This window comes from Lepisosteus oculatus, chromosome 24, assembly GCF_040954835.1.
Source record: "Lepisosteus oculatus isolate fLepOcu1 chromosome 24, fLepOcu1.hap2, whole genome shotgun sequence".
Taxonomy (NCBI): Eukaryota; Metazoa; Chordata; class Actinopteri; order Semionotiformes; family Lepisosteidae; genus Lepisosteus; species Lepisosteus oculatus.
In genome coordinates this window covers 13,587,969-13,610,665 of record NC_090719.1, presented here as the reverse complement: position 1 = coordinate 13,610,665, position 22,697 = coordinate 13,587,969, and the positions used below count along the sequence as shown (strand labels likewise).

Genomic DNA, 22,697 nt, shown 5'->3' with positions numbered 1-22,697 from the left:
CAGCTTGTCAAGCTCCACAGATTGAGCTGGCTTCAGTAACACTGTTCTGGTTGAATTTTCCAAGCCATTGATATCACACTCCTCACCAACCACTTCTCAGTATTATAGACCCACAGGACCATTAACAACACAGCTCACCACAAATAATTCTCCTGTTCCTCTCCAACTCAAAGCACAATCTAAATGTCTTCCTTCCAGGCTTCACTTTTATAAGCCTCCATTAATTACAGGGGTTTGGCTAATTCCATGGGAACCAATCCCAAAACCCCTAAAATTCCCACGTGGAATGCCCAGGTGTGTCTGTCTCAATAACGCACACCTGCTTCCAAATCCCTGCCTGCTCAGAGGCCATCTTGGCTCAAAGAAACATCACAGTCTGGGCTTGAGCCAAAATGCAAGCATCCTACAGAAGACTTCTAGGGACTCTGCGACATTGCTTTCATAAATGTTTCAAGTGTGTTCTTTCTAAAATTGTCAGCATAGCTCAGTCCATTTCAGAAATAGATTAAGAGCAGAAGATAATGATTTGAATATGGTTATTGCTTTATGCTTATATAGATTTGTGACTTTAACTATTAAATAATTTTAGCTCCTCTTCCTATGTCAGAACACTTGTCAATGCCTGCTATGATTGGAATGATGTTCTCAAATGTATCACAAAGGGAAAAGTGCTGCAGACCTTTTATAAAAACATGCTTTGCTAATAGAGCCCTCTGTATTTGAAACATAATAACAACAATTGATTAGATTAAAATTAATTAGTTGAATGAATGAATTAAAATTAATTAGTTAATTAGAAGCAATTGAGGCATAAATTTGAGACAGAATTTGTCTTCATCTATTTGATGCTTTTTATTGGCTGATCATTTCTGAACTTTTCCTGTTGAACAGCCTCCTTCCATTTTGACTGATAATTGCCCTGGTGGTTTGGTAAGTAGGCATTTAAATAATAATAATAATAATAATAATAATAATAATAATAATTGCTTACACTTATATAATGCTTTTCTGGACACTCCACTCAAAGCACTTTACAGGTAATGGGGTCTCCCCTCCACCACCACCAATGTGCAGCCCCACCTGGATGAATAAATAATAAATTAGTTCAGGTGGGTAGCTGACGAAACTTTGTTTTTTCTTTCTTCTCTTTTCAGAGAGATAGGAATAAACCTATTACTTGTTCATTTAAATAAACTAGCAGGGTGAATTTTCGAATCATCAGTGGAGTCTGAAATACATTTTATTTGTTTACGGTTTTGGTTTTTCCTTGTGTACTCGAGCAACCCCATTACTTATGAGTATTCATTTTCATCCCTTGATTTCTGTAAATCCTCTCTTCCCATAAAAAAAAAATGTTTTTGGGAACATCATCATTTCCTCCTGGCCTCCCCTTCCTAGGCACAACCTGCTATAAGTTCACTGGTCTTACTGCTTCAACCATTTTGAAAAATCCACAGAAGAGAAATAGACCATGAACACCTTCCTCCAAAATGGTCACATATCCCCTCTGAGAAGGGCCAGGAACCATACAGGAGACGTATTGCTAGTGTAATCCCTGCCAGAGGAGCATTTACAATAAACTAACACAGAGGTGTGAAGACATATAATCCTCATTTTCTCTGAGATTCACTTGATTGTTTATGGTACATGTGTTGTTACTCAGGTCCACTCACATGAGATCAGGTCTGTCTCCCTGCAGCTTGCTTTAGATCGCCAAAGCTCATTCCTTGTAATCCAGATCCATCTGGATACTGCATTTGCTTGCATTACTTGCTTGCTGACCTTGGTCGCCAACTTTTTCTTTGCTGCTTGTTTGACACCAAGCAGCTCCAGGCCTCTCCAAGGTGACTGTCCTGCAAAACTCCACCTGACCCCCTTGAAATTTGAATTTATTTGACTATAATATGAATTTTGGTACAGTGCACTAGTGTTGGGAATTATGCTAATAAGTTAGGTAATTACTGCGGTTGACCATTTTAAAAAATAGGATGCTGTTATACAGTGAACTACTTTGACATGAACCAAGGGAAATGTGAAAGGGTGCCTTGGGGAAGTGTATTTAAAAGTTCTTTACACCAAGAGTTGTGGAAGAATGGCACAGGCCATTCAGGCCAGCCATTATGTTGAAACCAACAGCCTTTCTTTCGGCTGCATAAGATTATCGAATCAAACTGATACCAGAGCTACATGGCTCAAATACTGTCCTCTCATTTGAACTTTTTCATGTTTATGTAACATTTTAAAAGAACGCATCAGCTGCATGATTAATAAGAAGTACATAGGTAGTAAATTGACTGTATATTAACCATTTTACAGATGAGAAATCTGACTTGGTGCAGCATTAAGATAAATCAGGTTATAGAACTGTAAATGTCCTGCAAAGATCTTTAAACCCCACAGCTCGCCTTCATATTTCTAAATTCTTTAATTCACATTCCCATGGATCTCAGATGCTAATTAGAATTAAATGTAGTGTGATTAATACATTTATTAATAAAAAATAAAACATTTTGAAACTTGTAACTCATGGGGGCTTCTGAAAACACGCTGGATTTCTTCCGCAAGTTTTCAGGCGGAGCCAAGAAAAAAACTACGTGCGCAGTCAGTCTGTAGCCACGCCCACCCTGGTGACATCAGTCGCAGGCCACGCCCCGCGCACCTGTCCGCCAGGTTCAGCGGGAGAGAAGGGAGCTGGGTGAGTTTGTTCCGCGTCTTTTAATGATTATTTTTTATTTTTCCATTATTTGAATGTAGATAAAATTGTACGCATGTAATTATGAAGTATAAACCTCGCACGATAAAGGGGTAAAACTCGTATTTTAGTTGGCATTTTGTAATAAAAGTATTTTCTTTTCCAACGCTTCTCTTATGGTTAACAAGCCACCTGTGTTGCACAGACAACATGTGTTTTCCTCTTACATGGAAGAGAAGCTCTGTTGTGGCCGTAAAGACACTGCAGTATTGGTGAAATAAAAACGTCGCCTTCCGAATGTTTCTTTATCTTCATCTTTCTTTATTAAAAACTGCGTGAGTTGTGTTCACAAAATCAAAATGTATCCAGACCGACACCTAGAATTGTAAAGTTTGTTCATGATTTGCCAGACTATGTTGTGCGGTTGTGTTCTTATATTCGTGGTAAAAAAAACGCTTCTAATAGTTTTTAGTCTAAATGGTCTTCAAATTCTAAATTCTGCTGTTTTTGTGCTTCCACTTTAGTGTTTTCGAGCAGGACATGATTCACACTAAGTAATGGGAGTCTAAACGTAAGTATAAACGTTTTATTCATTTCTTTACACGTATTTTACTGAAATATATTCTGCACTATCTGCCCTGGACAAAACGCCGTTCGCTACTAAGAAACCTTGGTTTAAATTATCTTTAAATGGTCTTAATTATCTTTACATGTTTTCTTGTGTTTCCAGTTTGGTGTCTTCGGGCAGGACATGCTTGGCTCAGCTGCTGGAATTAACCGTGTAAGTATAAACGTTTTTATTCTTTTCCACGGATCCTATTGAGGTACACTATATCTGTACCTGCCGAAAAGTGTTGTTGGAAAACACGATGCACCTTGTCAAAAGAAAACTCAAACTAGGTGTGATACTAGATTTCTCCAGGGCAGGAATGGTTTTGACCCGACAACACTATAGGCCTGCTGGTTAAAGAAAGCAATTTTCTGCTAAAACTGCGATCACTTCAGCTTTTTGATGCGCGAAAAGCAGGTTCATAAGAAACCGTTTTGGTTCATGATTAAAACAACGGAGCTTAGAAAGAAGTGAGTTTCAGGAAAAGTACTTTAATGGAATGAAAATCGTAAAAAAACCTCATTCGAATGTGGTCGTTTCCATCTAATCGATACACTGTAGCGGTATTGTGCCCTCGGTGTTCACGCTTTGAATTTAAAGCTTTAAATGTATCTACTTCAATACCCGGTTGAACAGGAACATTTTCTGTTACACCAGGCTAATCGCTTTAATCCAACTGTAAATCTTTTTAAACAGTTTCATCTTCTGAACGTGTCCGTCAATACTCGAACTAGCTAGCTGGGATCATTTTGAGATCCTGTTACAGAAAGCACAGCTCAGACTGATTTCTGTTGTTTTGCAGGAAATGCACCGAAGTTCCAGTCTTCATGCTGATCGCTGCTCGACAGAAGCCTCGGAGAAACAGTAACGTGCTGTATGTTTCTGTTTTTGCCGTGTAGTTGCATGCAGATCTTTCCGTACTTGACTTGTAACAGCATTTAGCGTTAATGTAGCCTTGCTTTGACACTTTGTAATTGAAATGCATGTTAATTTTCACATCGAAGCTTGTGCATCCGACGTATTGTAATGTTTTGTTTTGTATGCAATTTTCGCTCAATAAAGTGTTGATTGAACCTTGATTTTGTTCTTTTATTTCTCGTGCAGAGTTCTGTACCCCCTTGGCCCTGAAAAACCCCGATGGTGGTGAGTTTTTTGGCGGAGAGATTTTGTTAACAGTTTGTGGCCGCAAGGGGACACCCTATCGCTTTTTGACTTGAAAAGGTCAAAGGCTACCCCCTTTTTAAGCGTGTCCAGATTTTCCCGCCAAAAAACTTAGTATCTGGGGTCTTTTTCGGGGTGTGGTAGCAATCAACCCGAGCCTCGCCCACCCCCCCTCATTGGAGAGGGGTAGGCGGGGGCTGGCTGATTACCGCAGCTCTAGCCAAGCCCACTCGCTCCCGGCAGGAGAGGATGGCAGGTTGGTGGTGGCTTTGGTCCCTGCAGCGAGGCAGGTCTCCTGGGGTGTGGACTTAGAAAGCTGTCAGTTGCAAGCTGTGACTGATAGGCTGAGTCCGCCCTGGGTGCCTCGTCTCTCTCGGGTCCAGGCCATCTCCAGCCTCCCTTCCCCTCTAGCTGGGAGTGAGGGGGCTTGGCTAGAGCTATCCTCAGTTCTCCTCCCCCCAGGGCTAGACCCACGCTCCGTGCTAGGGACCCTTTCCCCCCCCCCAGAGACTATCTAAAAAGGCGGGCGTCTTCGCACTTTTGAGTACACGTGCGATAGGGTGTCCCCTTGCGGTGCGTGGCGCACACTGCGAGACAACCCTTCGCACCTTCAAAAATACACGACAATGCAGACAATGAAATCAAGAGTTTTTATTGCAGAATTCACAGCACATACAATAGCAGCAGTCAACAGAAAACATGCAGGTCAAGAATAAAATACAGCACTGAATCGGGACATTACAGAGCAAGCCATTGGGATCAAAAATCAAATGTCAGGAAAAGCACACATTGTCGAGAAGAACTTTCCAACGCACGACGAGTTGCTGGAGTGGAGCTGGAAAGGAGATCGTCGGAGCGCTGAGGATCAGGAGCCGCAGACCTGAAGATAAAAGAAAAAGGATCATGTGAAAAAGAGATCGGATTTGCAGAATCGATTAACTTGACGTTCTGAAATCTATTAACTTTTCAAACAAGCTGCCTAAATAAAGAAATATACAAACACGATCAAATTCAATAAAGCAATAGGTAATTCCATTAGAAATCGCAGATACATCCCAGTCAAACTACTCCAATATTTAGAAAATAAGCTCAGCCAAATAGAAATTCAATTCTACTTATAAATGAATGAATAAATAAACTTGGAAAGTACCACTTACAGCATCTATAACATTCGTTTTAACTCCCCGCTTTGTTACAATTTGTTAGTATTACGCATTTTTACTCAATGGATTTTATCAATAAAAGACCCTTTAAAAACCAGCGCTTCAGAGTTTCCACTTTCTATTTAACAATAACTTCCCGCTTTGAAAACTTGTTACAATTTGTTAGTATTATACATTTTTACCCAATAGATTCAATAAACAAAAGAACCATTAAACATCAGCGACTTAAGAGTTTCCACTTTCTATTTAACAAAAGCACAACGGAACGAAAATCAGTTATATAGTCAGTATAAACCAGTTCTGGTGTTAAAATGTTGGAAAATACGTTTGTCTTAACAGACTTACACAAAGATAAATAGTATAGCGGAAAGTAGGAATATAACTTACCAGGAAAAAACACCTTTTCATAACTGGAGGCCCGTTCTTGGAATCCTTTTGTCACCTGGAGAAATAAAAACATTACGAATGAGTAAATTTCATCTTTACAATATTTAAGAATTCCGGAGCGGAGAGCTTTAGTATAGCCCGAACCCGAAAGGAGAGAGATTACACAGCTACTGACTTTATAAAGCAAATGTTTGAAGACAAACTACAGCCTTTTTCGTTGAAGAAAACCAACTTAGATATGCAACATCTTTAAAAAACACACTTTAATGAAAAATATAAGAAATGAAAGATATAAGTATAAGAACTACTTATCGTCTGAGAGCTAGCTAAATAGCATTTCGTTATACCATAAACCTGTATATGAGAATAATGACAATAAACTTGAACTTGAACTAATGCAGACTTTAAAAACTTCGTGAGCACGCCGAAAAGGACAGGACACTAATTTCGGCGTCCTAAAACACAAATTAAACCGAAACAAATGCAAACAAAATTAGCAACAACAATACATTCTTGTCTAGCTTTCCTCCAAGTAAGATTTGATTTTTTTGCACTTAAAATAAGAAAAATAGAAACAAAACGCAAACGCACCTCACGCCGCAGAAACTCGCCCCGCCGCCATCTTGCCGGGCGCACCTGTGGAACAGGTGGACGGGGCGTGTCCGCTGAGGAAGGTCACTCTGGAGGCGGGCTCGGCTCCTGAATGACAGCTGTGGATTCTGTTACAGGGGCTCAACACTGACCACACCGAAGATAAATAGAAACTGTAACTCACCAAATCATGCATAAAGTATATAACGACTAAGCGGTTTCAGACAGCCTAATACAGCGACATTCCCCTGCGAGACTGTTCGCCAGACTCGTTTAGCTTGCGGCCGGTTGATCGTATCAAGAGAAATGTGCTGGAGAGAGACTCCTGTCGCTCCTAGTGAGGACTGCACCTCTCTCTCGCTGCTAGTGCCACACCTGTGCTGCAGGTGTCTCAGTGGTATAAGGGGTTGCTTTTTAGAATTGAATGAAGAACTATTCATTAATTAATGTCTTAAACCCCCCATTTTCCCCAGTTTTGGAGAGCCCCGAAAATGGAGCCCCCCAAAACGGCCGGCGTGGTAGAGAACAGCCCCTTCCACAAACTCACCCCGACAGCGTGAGAGCTTCACCCGGGGCCTAGATCTCAGACTGACGGGGAGGCTCGGGGCTCGTCTTCGATTCACGACACTCACGGGGAGTCGATGCGCTTTTCTGAACTTTAGAAGCGTCCGATGGTTCAGCCCGCGGAGCCACCAGGCCGGCCACGCAAAACACCCGGCATGTACATCTGTTATCCTGACTAAACTGCTGTTTGCTCGCTTTTCAACCATTAAAGCTACTGAGACGCCTTTGTAATGCGCTTTTCTAACTTTTTTTGCGACTGGACATGAGTTGTTTATCTTTTCGAATGAGAGTGAAAAAGTATTAAAACTTGCAGTGGACTTGGAGAAGCCTGTATGCTACAGTATGTGACAAACGTGAAGTCTGAGATATGAAAAGTTTAGTGTTTTCTTTTTTTAAAAACAAAATGTCTGAAATGATTCTAAAGACAGCTTTTTAATAATAAACCTACATGACCGATTAAATCAATCTAAATAAATTAAAAGGGCAGAATATCCCTTTAGTTCCTTTGTATTAGTAGGTATCACGACATGATTTACTTACTTTCATAAGCGTTTCACAAGGTTCCTTCGGACTAAATATATACTGTACAAATCAAAAGCAATGCCTGCAAATAGAATGTGAATCGGTGTATGCATAGAAAACAGCATAGTGATAAAGATGAAATAACTCGTTTTGCAATCAATGGAGTATCACATCGCTCCTTAGAAAAGCTATTATTTCATATTCCAATCTATAAAATTAGAAAGTTACTGTAGTCAAGTGCAAAGAGTGCTGCAAATCAACATTCATAACGTTTATGAATATCAGACAACTGGCAATTAACTAGTGCAAGCGGCGTGCAACAGGTATTTAGGTATTAGTAATAACTCATAACTGTCATCTCTAAGAGAGATACTCAATATTGTGTTATGCAGTGTTATACAGTGTTGGGGAACCACTGTCAATGAGTGACGTACTGTACAGTAATCACAAGTGAGATTGACTATCAGACACTAACAGTATAATTCTTAGCGCTTGAACCAAACTTAAAAGACGGGAATTCTGAAACACTGTTTCTGGCGCAAGGTTGACGCTAATTTCTAACCTTTTACTATTCATGATCTGAATCCCTGGGGATGAATAAAGCATTTTGAATTCAATTGAATTGAAAACAAATCGTAAACGTTCGATTGAAATTTCAATAAGGTTACTTCATCAATACAATACAAAGACTTGGATGATGACCTTTCTTTAAAAATATTCTATTATTTTATATGAAAATAAAATTCTTTCCAAATATTTCCAAGGTCTGCATGTGTGAGGCAGTAAGTTTCCAATGTTGTTTTGCAGAAGTGTTTTGAATTACGTAGATCTATTTAGTACATAGTGCCCCCTTAAAAAATCCTGATTCTTTTTCACGTTTCCGAATTTAGTTTGCATAAAATACACTGTACAGTAATGGTCTTGTCATACAGGAAGTTGCCAATTCCAGTGGCTACAAAGACGGGTCGAATCTTTAAACGTCCCTTGATTTGCATACTTAAAATAGACGGGGCTAAATCCGCAACACCTGTGATTACGGTATGATATTGGAGACAAACTTAAGTGTTTCCGTTCACATAAACGCACAGAAAATACTGCTATTAACTGCAAAATCATCCACCGCAACCCACCGGGGAAAACAGAGAAACAAAATTGCAAATATTCTTACCTTCCCATCCGGTAACACAGTGCTTTGAACTCTTTCCAGACGGGGTTACTAGCGGTCAACGTCGTCGGTCATTTTCATTTCAGTTGAAATGGCAATGCTTATTGTAGCCTGAAGGCACAGTGACAGTATCACTGACACTCAGCTTCAGATCATGCGTGTGATTCTGGACGGGAGTTCCTGAGATCTCTCAATGTCCACGTTTCCTCCAGGTGTTGCAGTTTTCTCTTACAGTATCTCTCAGTGACATGATGTCTAGTTAAACTGTCTCTCCATTGTCCCCCATCTGCTTGTCCATGTCCTGCCCTCTGTCTCCACTGTCTCCTTGTGTTTGTCCTCTGCTGGACAGGTTTCTGGTCCAACTTAGTTTAGTCTCCACTAACACACTTTACTTCCACAAAATGTTACTATCAGATTAATAATAATAATAATACATCGTTTAATTAATTGCATTTATTGATTTTAAACTATTACAACAAAATACAGCAGAAACAAATTTGTTAGAAGCTGACAAAACAGTCAGAAGGAAAATAACAGAAAACTAAGTTAATAGTCAACACCGTTTATGTTACATAGGCGCTGGCAGGAAATGAAACCTTTTTGCCGTGGGATTAAATGCTCTTTTCCGTCACCTGCAGAAGATGGCTTCTTTAAAGTAGGACATTAAAAATCACAGGCTGGTGAAGCTCTGAAGGTGAAATAGTGCAGAGAACTTTGAACAGATGAAGAAATGCAGGTGTTGGCCAGTGCACAACCATGCCAGTATGTTGTTCGTCTTTGTCCTGGACTACATGGGGTGTAAGGGATAGATCAAAGCAAAATACAGGTATGCATTTTTATTGAGCCTTTTAGGAGGACACAGATCACTATATATATATTCTTTTTACATTATAAATATTCTGTACATAAATAGATGCATCCTTGGAGTGAGTCTATCAGAAGGAGTGTAAACTAGCATAACACTTGACACTCTAAGGTTTAGAATAGTTTAAGGCAGGTTCAGATTGTCTTTAATAATCAAACAATACCCACCACAGAGGGTATAAACACAGATTAACATTTCGATAGCAGGGCAGCCAAACTGCACGTTCAGTGTTTCAATACCGCTATACGAGGCAATTATGGAGACTGACAACATTGCCAATCATCCTCTGGAAATGATGTACAAAAGGTCAAAGATTAGCAAAGCAACTCGAAGATTCATGATAGTGAATGCAGACCAAGCAAAGTGGCACAGTAACAAAGACATGACTCTCTCTTTAAAGGGGACCGAGAATCTCGAACAAAGGGAAAGTGGCTGTCAATGTAAATGGGTTTTCTTTCAAAAATGCAGCAGATGTCACAATGAAAGCTATTAGGGAAGTTTGCAAAGCCCAAGCATTATATGACTTAAGCAATCCAGGTCAAATTCACCACCAATATCAGGTGATGAACTGATGCTACCCACCTAACCCATTTGTGCCAGATCAGTCAAGCACAACTAACAAAAATCATAATTGTATTAGGCCTCAACATTAAACTGATTGTTTGGCCAAAGCAAAAACACTGTTAACTACATATTTACTGACAGTGAGTCAACTCTTGCCAGGTTTCATGGCCTAAAATGTTTAGGACTGATTATGGCAATGGTACTTTTTAAAAAAGCAGAACAAAATACGTTTATGAGTATGATTACACTACAGACGAAAAACAAATGGCAGGATTAGTACATTTTAGAAGGTATCCTAAAATTAAAAACAAAAACAATTTAATAATTTTTATCTGACTCAGATTCTTGTTTTGGGAACATTTTCTTGTGACTCAGTTCACTCAAAGTGCTGTACTTTTAACCACCTCCAAATTACGTTATGCCTTTATTCTGTCCTTCACATTTAAACCTGTACTATTTTCAGGGATTATATCTAAAACATATTCAAGGTTTTGGGCAATATAGTTAATTTGCTGTCCAATCATTGGATTATCCTAGGTAAGTCTACACTTGTGCTATCAGACCTAAACTCATGCTTAAACACTGAGAAGCACAGGACTAGAATGGAACTTTTCAAACAGTTGCATGTGACTGTGGTTCTACTGCATAATACAACTAAAAAGTGAAATAAACTTTTCAAAGAATGTGGAATACGTTTGATTACAGATTTCCCTTTACACCAGACTGTGCTGTTAAACTGCTACAGAAAGTCTATCTATGTTAGAAGTTCTGCAGATTGTCTTAGCCATGTTTCAAATCAGCAACCAAAACAGTATTTTAAACTTCAAGTAAAGTGTTGATAAAATGTGTATAATACTATCCATCAGTCCATTTTCTGTTTATGCCATACAAGGTCACAGGGGAGCTGACACCTGTCTCACTAAGCAACAGGCACAAGGCAGGATACACCCTGGATGGGACGCCAGTCCATCACAGAGTACATAGAGACACAGACACGCAGACTCACATCAGAGCCAATTTTGCCAGAAGCAAATTAATTAACTCACCAGTATGTTTTTGGATTACTGGAGAAAACCGAAACACCCAGAATTAACTAAACTGAAAACGAGGAAAACATACAAACTCCACACAGATAGCTCACCAGCAGTTGAACTCTGGAACCAGCACTGCAAGGCAGCAAAGCTAAGCACTGCATCAGCATTATATACTACCGCTTAAATAATATTTTGTTGTTCACATGAGTGACTGCACTTTTCAAGTTAGGGAACTTAGCAGAGTTTAGAGATTTAATGCATTACACTTTGCTGTTATGTACTACCATGATGTGTTTGCTGAGAGAGCCAGATTTCGTGATGGTTAGTTATTTAGAATAAATATGTGAAAAGTAGTACAAATGTGCACATCCATTATATTCTACCTTCACACTAACAAGGTGATGGGCATAAAAAAACGTTACACAGGATAGAACAGCTTTGAGGAACATGTCTATGCAAATACAGCTTAGCTATGCTCTGTACATTTTTACATATACATTACACCATACAAAAAGTCACATGGGGCTTACTGTTAAATATTTTTGCATATAAATTCTGCCAAGTCTTGTTTAAAAGAGGGATAAAGTGTAGATTTCATGTAATTAAAAGTAACTCATATTTAGACTTTGATAGATTAATTTAGAATATGTTTTTCGTTTAACTTAATAAGACAAAAATTGAAGTGATAAAATGAATTACAGACATCCCAAGCTCCTCATGAATCAAAGATTGAACCTACACATATTTGTTGTTCCTTTTTAAAAGCAAAACTCAAAAATAAGAAGCTCAGACATTTCAGTTTAAAAATCAAAACGCCTCCTGAGTTGTGTTTTTTTTTTAACATTTCCAGGCTTTTTCAACATCAGCCCTCAGAATCCTTAATAAATATAACCATGTTGGTTGTTTTTTACGCAATGGCGATAAAGCAATAAGCCCCATCCATAGCTATATTAAGATATCTTTTAATTCATTCAAAATTATATAGTTAATTGCTGTCTTTCCCTCCAGGGTACAACTGTACTTCATTGCTTTTCACATTAAAATACTAAATACAGTTGCATAGCCTTCTCAGAACACTTACAGCCTTTAGAATGCTCGATCTTTCAATCCCTTTCCAGAAAAAACAGTATACAAACACTCAGTGTGATCTCTTTTCATATCTTCTAACTTAATGATGTTTTTCATTTTATAGACTATTTTATTATGTTTGTGTGCACATCCTTAGATGCCACCCTGTTTTTGAGTCCAGTGGGCAAAACAGGCATCTCGGTAAGTATCACACTGCAATGTCTGGGATTTTTTCTTTCAGCTTTCATCACAGTACACAGTACCCCTCCACAGACTTTTTACAGCACTCGCACTTATCATCAACTTGCAGTAACTATACTTAGGCACACCAATTGAAATGTCTGAGGAGATGTCTTTTTTTGAGTTGAATCGATTAATGTTTCAGATTCTGAGAATGAAAAACTCTGAGAAATTGTATGCTACTGTACTTTTGTAGCACTTAAAAATGAAGACGCCGCATTACTCTTTTCTTCACACAACAGCACATATGGGATTTGAATGTATTTCTGAACCTTTTTTAACATAGCCAAGGTAATGTTTTGTTGGTCAAATATTAATAGTATCGTGTGCCCAGAGGAGTTTTTAATGCTTGGAAAATGATTTGCAGCAAAAAATAAAAGAGTAATCACTGAATTTGAGGAGGCTATACCACCACACTCACACAAAAGCAAAGCAGTGTTTTTTAGGAAGGGAATGTGGTCGAATTGTTTAAGCACGTGGTGTAATTAATGTGCTTTCTTGCTTTCAAAAGCCAGACAAACCTTGAGAAGCTTCAGCTTCACTTCTGCAATGAATGTTAAGACAACATAATAATCAAACAGACTTATCCGTTAACCAGATAGCATTGAATTACCAATGCACATGTGAAAGAGGCAATCGAAACACAGAAATTATACTGTCGTTACCTCAGGGCTGGCAGTCAGCGCATGGCACTGAGGTTGCTGTGGGTGAGAAGGAGTAGATTAGAGTGGGAGAGTGGCACAGGGCTCAGTATACTATAGTGACTTCACGCCCTTGTCGAAACTAGACAGTGTAAAACTCTGCTTCAACAGAGGACCGATCTGTTTTGGTTTTTTTGCAGTGGTGGAAGTTATCTGCTTCACAGAGAGTGGGACTTCACACGCTCAGAGCCCATGAGAAACCAGGATCAAATCCTGTGAACTGCACTTTTTACAGTTGCTCCATGCATGTATTTGTTTGAACCTAACAAACAACCACAAAACTCCAACTGGCTTTGCCCTGTCCGTATTATTTTCCAGATATACAGTAACCAAGACTTTGAGGCATACAACCGGGAAACACAGCTGATAAAAATCTAAAAAGGAAAAAATATATCACACACCACTCCTACACCTCCTACGGCTTTATCACTACATTTTATTCTACAATGCATGCATCAAACATGGCTTCCATTTGATCATTCTTTCTTTCTTAAACCCTGAAATAAAATCAGATGACACTGCTTCAGGTGCAAAGCAAAGCAGTCACTACTTAACCTGGGTGAAATGCGAATGCTCAGCCACTGCTTCAGGTTCTAAACAAGTGAAACTTGCTGCTTTGCACCCACGCCTTTCCACAGTCCGTATGCAGAAGAATGAGGTGTTTCTGTACTTAACTCACAGCAAACGACTGTCAGTTAATACTTTGTGTAACCTGATGATCAGTCCCTGCACTTGAAAGGCTGGGAAAAATACGAAGAGGTCACTGCATCGCTGCTTTGGACTATAATACCCAAAACAACAAATGCAATATGTTGGGTAGGGCGAATTTTTTATGGTTTTGGCTTTAATAAAAAAAAGGAGCTCTTTTATTTTCCTTCCCCTACCACAATTCTTTGTGTGAGCAGATCAGCTGAACATAGAATAAAATCTAATATTTCTATACATGGATTATTATCTGGTTATGAATAAGATTTCAATTTCTTGCACAAAAAAAAGGCTATCCAAATGCAAAGATGGTTAATGCCTTATGCCGAGGGAACACTGCGGGATTTCTACTGTGGGAGGCATTTTACATGACTCTTTTTGTTGAAATCTGAAAATCTCCGGGGAACAGATTTCTGTAAATCATTTTAAATAAAAGATCTTTCATTCTGGCTAATAAAGGGAGAATAGAAGGGCAGATGTGTATTCAAATCCTTTCCTTGATTTCCCCAAGACCTCTCTCTGCTCTGAGGTCTTCAGTGACAAATCTCAAGGTATATGCTTAATATGACTGTACACAATGGGGGTCCTATTGTCTACATCATCTGTTACAAGACTTTACAGTTGCTCTTAGTGCCTTCACAGTAGAGTTATCAATTCTCGGTTGTCTTTAAAGTGTGAGTCCTCTCTCCTACACTTACTTTTCTTTCTGAAGAATTGAACTAAGGATTATTGCCAAAGGGAACTTCCTCTCCCTCTCCCATGTCAGTTTTTGATAGCCAGCAATATCTTTATTTCCCTCTCAGTCTTTAACCTTTACTGCGCCATTAACGGGAGAAAGGATACCATCTAGGTCTTGCACAGAGTTTTGAACAAGTAATTAGCAATGGCTTGTAACATTTAAGTTGGAATCAGTGTTTTTATCAATAATATCTTTCTCTTTTATGGTTTTATTTTTGTCTTGTTCTTTTTGCACTACCAGAAATTTTGACCTTAAGTTGCACATTTAGATATTTTAAACTTTTCAGGAGAATTTAAAAGCTGAATATACCAAAGCTTATTCTTTTAAAAGCACCAAAGTTCAGCAATAATTTAGCTCTGAGTTTAGCTCTGACAGGAACTGAACCAACACTCACACGTTCTGCGGGTGCAAGGACAAACAATTCTTTGGTGACTTCAGCAAGGTCAATCAGTATTTGACCCTTGAAAAACGTAACTCTTGAGTTCTGCAGGCACTCTACAGTAAAAATAGCAATGGGTTTGGTACTGAGTTTAAGAAAAATCATTGCTTTGCCTCAAAAGAAAAATGTTTTGCAAAAGAAATGTATTCATAGGTCTGAGATTAAATGGATTTGTACGAATAAGACAGTAGTGATTAGTGATTAGAAGTGAGTAGTGATTCAGGTTTAGAAAGTAAAACAGAATATGTGTGTGTTCAGTTAATTGGAGAGATATATTTTGCCTAAGGGTGTTTAATTTTAGGCAAAGATGGTATTTGGTATGGGGTTTGATTGTGACTAAGCCACTTTTGAATCTTTTCACTGTCATGAAAACATTTTTAACACTTTTTCTTATTTACCAGGAAGCTGTTCAACATATAGTAATATCTCTGGTTTAAGTGAACTGGTCAAAACTTTTTTACAATTCTTTTCAAACAATGAGGATCACCTTTTCCTTTAGCGGGGGCGGGGAAGCTTTGAAAATCCCACCCATAAATATTTAATAAAAAACAGTCCAGTCCTCCTCAACACTTCTCCAAACCTCACTTTCCAATCCTTTGTGGTCTTCTGCTGTCTCGCCGTCAACAGGGAGTTCTGAGAATGTCTGCATCCACTTCAAGCAGCTAGACAGGTGTGTCTCAGGCTCTTTTGGCATGAAGCATCTCTATAAGCAGGTTGTTAAAAGGCACATCACCACTTAGATGCTTGTAATACAGGTACTCCTCAGCCTGTAAACTCAGAGAGCGGATCTCTGGTAATCTCAAGAGCAGCTGTCCAAACTTGTCCATAAACTGTGGGTAGTTACACATGGTATACTCCAGGAGAGCAGCATTGACTTGCTCTTGGACACTCTCTACTAAGTGATGGTTCTCCAGAAGCTTCACATCTAGAAGAGTGAGAGATTACTAGATTAAAATTAGGAGAAAAAAAAAACTCATGCCCGATAAATTACATTGCTAATTGACAGATCGGTTTTGAACCCACACGCCTCAGAAAAACAAAACCGATTCACAGTTCCTATCATCGTCACTGTTTGTTAAAACGATTTTCTTGCAACTCTAACCTAATCATTGGCTAGAAACATAAAAATCAAACCAGATATTGAAACACATTCCATAACCTGCCTAAATTAGGCTTGAATTCAAATTTTATAGATTGGTTAAAGGCAGATCTTGGCAACTATTGTTATGAGTCCATATCCACGTGTTTTTTATATCTGTATAATAAAGGGAAAGTATGAAAGAATGAACAGTGGAATAATGGTCTAAAAAGTGAAATATCAAGTTGCATGGGCATTATGGTTACCACAATGCAGACTCAAATTCGCAAACTGGATAGTGCATATATTTTACCCAACATCAAGCTCACTTCAGCTGAGTGAAAAAACACCATTATCACCGTCAAAATTGCATGAAAAATGAAATATCGCATTGGTTCTCGGAAATTGTATTTTTCAGTGCAGAGTTTTCTGTTGCTCACTGACTTTCCTTTACCTTTATCAATAAATCTGTCATGGAAATTTAAACTCAGTATGTTACAACTATTGGCAGGAACATCTCCTGATGTAATTGTGATGCACAATCGAATGCTAACATTAAACAAAGCTCCCTTGCACGTTTGCAAGTTGAAGTTCCTAGTGTTCACTGCTGCATCAATGGAGATGCTGGTGAGTGGGAGAGATCCACTTTGATCATGCTGTGGTGATCTATGTTGGATGACTTGGTCTACTAACAAGCCATCAGAAAATGACCCATTCAACAGTTCCAGGACCAGATTTACAAACGAATCCTTGCCAGTACAGCAACAGACGTCCTCTAATTAGTGGGTAGTATCATCACTCAAAGACTTGAACCTCTTCTGAATTGCTTGTAATACACACTATTGGGGACTTTTCAGCAAAATACAATTAAAAGGTGGAAAAGAACGCATTTAAGGTAATGCTCTTGTTCTAGATGGAATCAGCCTGTTCATTAGCAAAAGGTTTAATGAAAATGCACTTTTTCAACACACTCATACCAGTAACAGTAAATTACTGAAAGAAATAAAGCAGAGGAGGCATGGTAGGTACTGTATGTTGGCACTGATCCACTAGAGAGGACAGGGACTGACCTATTAACACTGCAGCTCTGCTTACAGTAATTCAAGAGGTTAAACAAACACTGCAAGGAGGCTTCAAATAATGTTTCAGACGGAGGAGTTTATTTTCTTTAAGCAGCTGAGTTGCCCTCAGCACAGCCAAAACATCCTCTCTTGTACAGCCTTTCCTTTCCTATGGAACTCTACCACAACACCTACGGATTTGTCCTGTAATGTAATAATGTTTTGGGCTAAAATGTACTCTGATATAAGAGTCAAAACCAAATGTGCTTGCTTTCCTGCGCATTCCTTATGCGTTAAGGAATACACCGGTCAAACAATAAAGGCAAAAATCACTAACGCTTAATGAAAGCTTAAACATAGTCTGCCGTGTAGCACAATACCATTTTAAACTGGAGCTGCAGTGTTTTCTGCTTCTGCCAATATATTAAAAAAAAAAACATAAAAACTACAAAGCCTCAAAAAAGGTGTTGCTCTCCTTCTTTGAAATTATACCTAAATGAATTGTTTGGGTCATGACACATCTATTAAAAGATCTAATTAGCTAAATAATAATTTTAAATTTAAGAAGTTGGACATTCCAGGTGTTTTCCTTTGTATTGCATACACTATCTAGTTTTCAGTTGTAGGAATTACAATAGAAAGTTGCATTGAAACATAAGAGAGCAGTGATATGATAGTGTTCAAATACTGTATAAATACAGAAGTGCTGTATTGAAATCTCAATATGGTACATCTGGTTTGTGCAGGACTGAAATGGTTCACTGCCTACAAACGTATTTTGAAAGCTTTGATATAAACATACAATTATTTGGTCTCCTGTCAACATGATACTTGGAATCAGTCTACTCCCACAAAGTCTAAACAGTCAAGAAGCCACCCCAGTGTTTTTCTTATAAGAAAGTATCGGGCTCAGTCAGTCTTTCTTCTGACAGGACGGAATTGATTACAGTCTACTGGAATGTCTTGGCTGTGGTACTGTACTCCACGCTCACCAAGGTGATTCAGAGAGGCAGAAAGAAAACTAGATATTTGCTCTTGACTGTAGAAAACGGATGTGACAAAGGTTCAGGGCTGTAACAATAAGAGATTTTTTGAATATGCAAACAATGTATGCTAGCAGAATGATAACTGGCATTGTATACAGTTTTATTTTTAATTTGGGAAACCCAATCGGGTGGCACAATGGTTCGCTGCATCACAATACTGGGCGGCTGGCACCCATGAGGAACATGCAAACTCCACACAGACAGCACCCCAGGTCCAGAACTAAACCCAGGACCCCAGCACTGCGAGGGGCTAACCACTGCACCACTGTGAAACCACCTATACAGGAAGAGCTTATCTGACCTGAGGGAAAATTAGCAATTGAAACAAATGTCTGGAAAAAAGAGCCACTGCATAAAAATGTCCCTAGTTATAATGTACACGTTTAGAGCCCACTGCTTTAAAATAAAATATTCTCCGTCACTTACAGTATATTCATATAAACAACATTGAACAGCTTTTGGCTTTTGTGATGTGTACTTTAACTAAAAAAAGACTATGAGCCGTGGGTTTAAAATTTGTCAAAAAATAAAATGCAACATGTGAAAATAATGAAACATAAATTAGCACGGTAAAATTTTAAAATGAAGAGGCTTAAAAAAACATGTGAAAAAGGTTTGCAGTGGCTGTTGTCAAGGTTCATAGGAGAAGAATGGGAGTTAATGGGATTTCTGCCTACTTTTGTGAATTACAGACATGATGGGAGAGATGTTCGATTTTAAAAATGTCTGAACTGCACACAATTAAACAATATGCTGGAAAGAGCCTCAGCACATGGGGTTAATTCAGCTAATGGTGACAAAATGATGATGTGCAGCTAGTATTCAATTATTGTTTGGGCTCAGGTGCCAGAGTGTTAGCTTATACAATACTTTGATTTCTTGTCTAAGGTACCATGTGGTTCCTATTGACTGTAAACATTCCCCTAATCTAGTTTTTACTAAAGACAAGTGACACCTTACACACCGTCAGTAATGAAAATGAAGCACATTGTTTAATATTTGCATTCAATTCATAGCCTGACATTTTGCACTTTGAATTTAAACGTCTAAGCTTTTAGTTGTACACTTGCTGTTATGTCAAATTTTAAATATTTTCCAAACAAAGCTATATTTTGTCTTTGTTGGTTTAATTTCCATCACACTGATATGGGTTTTACTGTGCTGCAATGAGAACTTTTTGGCATTTATATTTTACGTGAAACACATTAAACGATATTACACGAGAAATTTAATTACAAATAGTGTTGAATTTATTTGGATGCAAAGTCCTGACGACTCATGGGTATTGAGACATTTCTGACAGCAAATCCCCTTTCCACGCACTTCCATTTGACAATGTAGGAAAAAAGACAGCATTTAATAAAAAAACATTATATATTTTAAAAATGTTCATAGAAATTATTTATATTAATCGAACTGAACGTATTTTGCAATGAAACGTTTCGTGAATAAATGCCATAAATCGTGTTTTTAACAGAAGTTCAGGAGAAAGGTCAGATGATTATCTCTCCTTTTTCTGCACTTCCATTTCATTGTCATAGCAAAGACCTACTGCATGTCATTTCTCTCAAGCGATGGTAAAGCAGAGTTTACAACAGGCCTAATAATTTTGCCTTCTTCTGCTCTCTTACAGTATATATACTATATATAAACCTCACCTTCTGGGTTTCACAGCCCTCCAGCAACCCCATCTACACTCTTTCAGCGGCTCCCTGGCTCATTCCTAATGAAAGTCTGGGGGTTCAGTCAGTCTCATCCTTATGCTCAGGCGGCTGCTCTCTCAGCTAGGTGAGTTATGCCAATTAACCTCTTTTTCCTCACAAATTTTATCCGGGGAGTGTTTTTGTCAGCACTTTGAAACTAGAAATGTGGCCCAACATTGAAAATGGCCTGCATTGTTTGATGTGCTCCCTTTCAGACTCAGGTGAGCCCTAGGGGGAGCTGCATTCGCAGTTTAATTAAATGTTTTGAATAATCTTTTCAGCACTCTTGAGGGCCAAAGAAAATTGTCCTGATAAATAAATCTGACTCAATGGATGCGGAGAGACACAGGAGCTATGGCAAAGATTCCCTCCTTACATTAAAAAAATCGACCGTCTCCTCACACATCCACACAAAACAAAATGCCTTGGATTATTCCTGGGCCTTCAAGTGTTCTCATTATTTAAAGCGGCTTTTGTTCCACAAAGACCGGCGCTAAATTGCAATCGCTTAAGGGAATGTGGGGATATAAAAGCCTATTTTTCCCTCCTCTAGCAGTATCTGCAGTATGAATGAGAGTCAGGAAATTGAATGATAGGTCAATCCATTAAGCCTTCTATTAAGTACTATTGCAGAACAAAGGTAGCCTGTGTTGTCTTCATAAACATTGCCTTTTGAGAAACCCCTAATTTTAATTAAACTCATTACCTACTACAGGCAGAAATTTATTTAGACAGCAACTGCAGTTATCTAAATAAACAGAATGTCTCCATATATATATACACACACTATATACAATTATATTGGTCCCACTGGAATTCAGAATGCCATTCTCAATCCAACTCAAGCCTGGAACAGATATGTTTAAAGTGGCACCTAAATCAACGCTAAAGTTGACAGCATCCAATTGCTTTCAGCCCTTAATTGAAACAGGTCAGAACTAAACAAAAACCGACTGAAGAAAATCTTAATCTTGCTGAATTTTAATATTCAGTCACAATATTTGCAAATATTCATACAAGTGATATATATATATATGCTACCAGGTAAGATAAGCAAGTTGAACAAAGAAATGACTGACAGATCTAAGTAGTTGTTACTTTATAGAATGACTGACTAGTCACAGGTGTTTAATAAGTGAAAAAACACATACTATAGGCTACAGCATTTTGGAACTTCAGTCCTTACTTTCAAAGCTGTGGCAAGAGATGGGTCTTGCTCACATATTAAGCTGCACATTTCATGCTGATTCATAAGCGATCTCACTTTAGAGCTGGACTGAGGAAAGTGAGCAGAATTCTGGGTGTGTAAACTGTTTCTAGAAAGACAGCCTTTGCTGGTTTGTGCAGCATCTATAGTGAGTAAAAACCACCGTTCTCTGTATTTTAAATAAAAGTATGTCAGTTAGGTTGTGGTTCTTTTCTTTTTCTATGATGTGAAACGTTTAAATTAGTTCTTAGTGCTAATCATGCCATACTGTTTCTTCCCAAAATGAAATAAAGCTTTAAATACTTATTTTTAGTCCAATTTCATATTAGTATGTACATCATATCACATAGTTGTGCATTATTCCCATGCAGTTACACAAGTGCAGCTCATCAGACCCAATGACGTGAGTCCTCTCCTATATGTAACCTGCTTTGGAATGACAAGCGCCTTAAAAAATCAAGTAATTATTACTACTAAACTGACTCCAAGTTATTATTCCTTTTTATGATGGGGTTATAATGAAATCCTATGGAAAATAATAAAGGATCGCATGTTTATTGCATATCCTGTGGTGTGCAGGGTTAAATGCTCTACGCAGGACAGTACTTTATCTTTCGGAGCTATATTAAATGCTCAAGAACAGTTCTTTGTTATGGCTACCTTGGAGGATAATTTGTTGAGGAAGTCAAAGCGTGTTTAAAAAGGGGCACAGTGGCTGGTGCTCGGTGTTGAAAGTTTCCAGCTACTGGAGGCAATGGTTCCTGCTGTCGGACACTGACGTACATGGGAGCAGGAGTAATCAGCCATTATCCTAATTTCATATCAACATGATTATATTTGTTTTGTATTGTTCATTTTCTTAGCCTGTATCAGTGATTTTGTTTCTGCTCTGAAATTATAACCCCAAACAGGCTATTTTCGTGAAGCAAAGGTTGTCTCATGAGAAGAAACCTATTTACCAATAACGGTATAAGCCGCAGCACTGGAGTGAGAAAATTGAACAGCTGAAAGAGGATTTTCTTATTTTCTGCAAATGATGCCAAGTATCCAATGACAGTTGTCATTTACAGCTACAATGACAGAATCGTTACTGTAGCAGGTAGCAACTGCAGTTGAAAGAATGCAGTTTCTGAATTCTAAAGTCTTCGCTCTCTGACGTACAAATACCGTTGTTCTAGAGCATTTTCATTCACGTCACTTCCTCAACCCATCAGCACCCTAGTAGCAGCTCCCTGGCTCATTCCTTGAGAGTAAGGACTGCCTAGTCCTTACAATCAGGTTGTTATTCATTCAGCTATGCAAGTTAAGACAGCAATTCGGCACTAAATTTTATTATTAAATAAATACTTATGTGATCAGTGTTTAAGAGAATTGTTTAACAATTACAGATTT

The 22,697-nt window shown here is 38.4% G+C and overlaps 1 protein-coding gene and 2 long non-coding RNA genes across 6 annotated transcripts in view; 1 reads left to right on the top strand and 2 right to left on the bottom strand.

Annotated features, from left to right (window-relative positions):
• Positions 1-2,644: 2,644 nt before the first annotated feature.
• Positions 2,645-4,381, top strand: LOC138224976 (uncharacterized). 2 transcript variants are annotated; one of them, XR_011183501.1, is made up of 4 exons: positions 2,645-2,695; positions 3,217-3,263; positions 3,423-3,473; positions 4,105-4,381. It is a non-coding gene; the product is annotated as an uncharacterized lncRNA (long non-coding RNA). The 2 variants fall into 2 exon arrangements; XR_011183500.1 differs by lacking the exon at positions 2,645-2,695 and having other exon boundaries at positions 2,748-3,263.
• A 718-nt stretch (positions 4,382-5,099) lies between these two features.
• LOC107079876 (uncharacterized) lies at positions 5,100-8,337 on the bottom strand. Of its 2 annotated transcripts, XR_011183461.1 has the most exons (4): positions 7,152-8,337; positions 6,605-6,732; positions 6,014-6,068; positions 5,100-5,343 (listed from the first exon to the last, which is right to left on the bottom strand). It is a non-coding gene; the product is annotated as an uncharacterized lncRNA (long non-coding RNA). The 2 variants fall into 2 exon arrangements; XR_011183460.1 differs by having other exon boundaries at positions 6,605-7,567.
• Positions 8,338-9,294: 957 nt separating this feature from the next.
• Positions 9,295-22,697, bottom strand: part of nr5a1b (nuclear receptor subfamily 5, group A, member 1b) — a 47,760-nt gene continuing 34,357 nt past the window's right edge. For both annotated transcript variants that reach the window (XM_006640701.3, XM_015367140.2), the window contains exon 7: positions 9,295-16,135. In XM_006640701.3, coding sequence (XP_006640764.2) covers positions 15,888-16,135 — 248 coding nt within the window. In that variant the 3' untranslated portion in view covers positions 9,295-15,887. The remainder of the gene's footprint in view (positions 16,136-22,697) is intronic.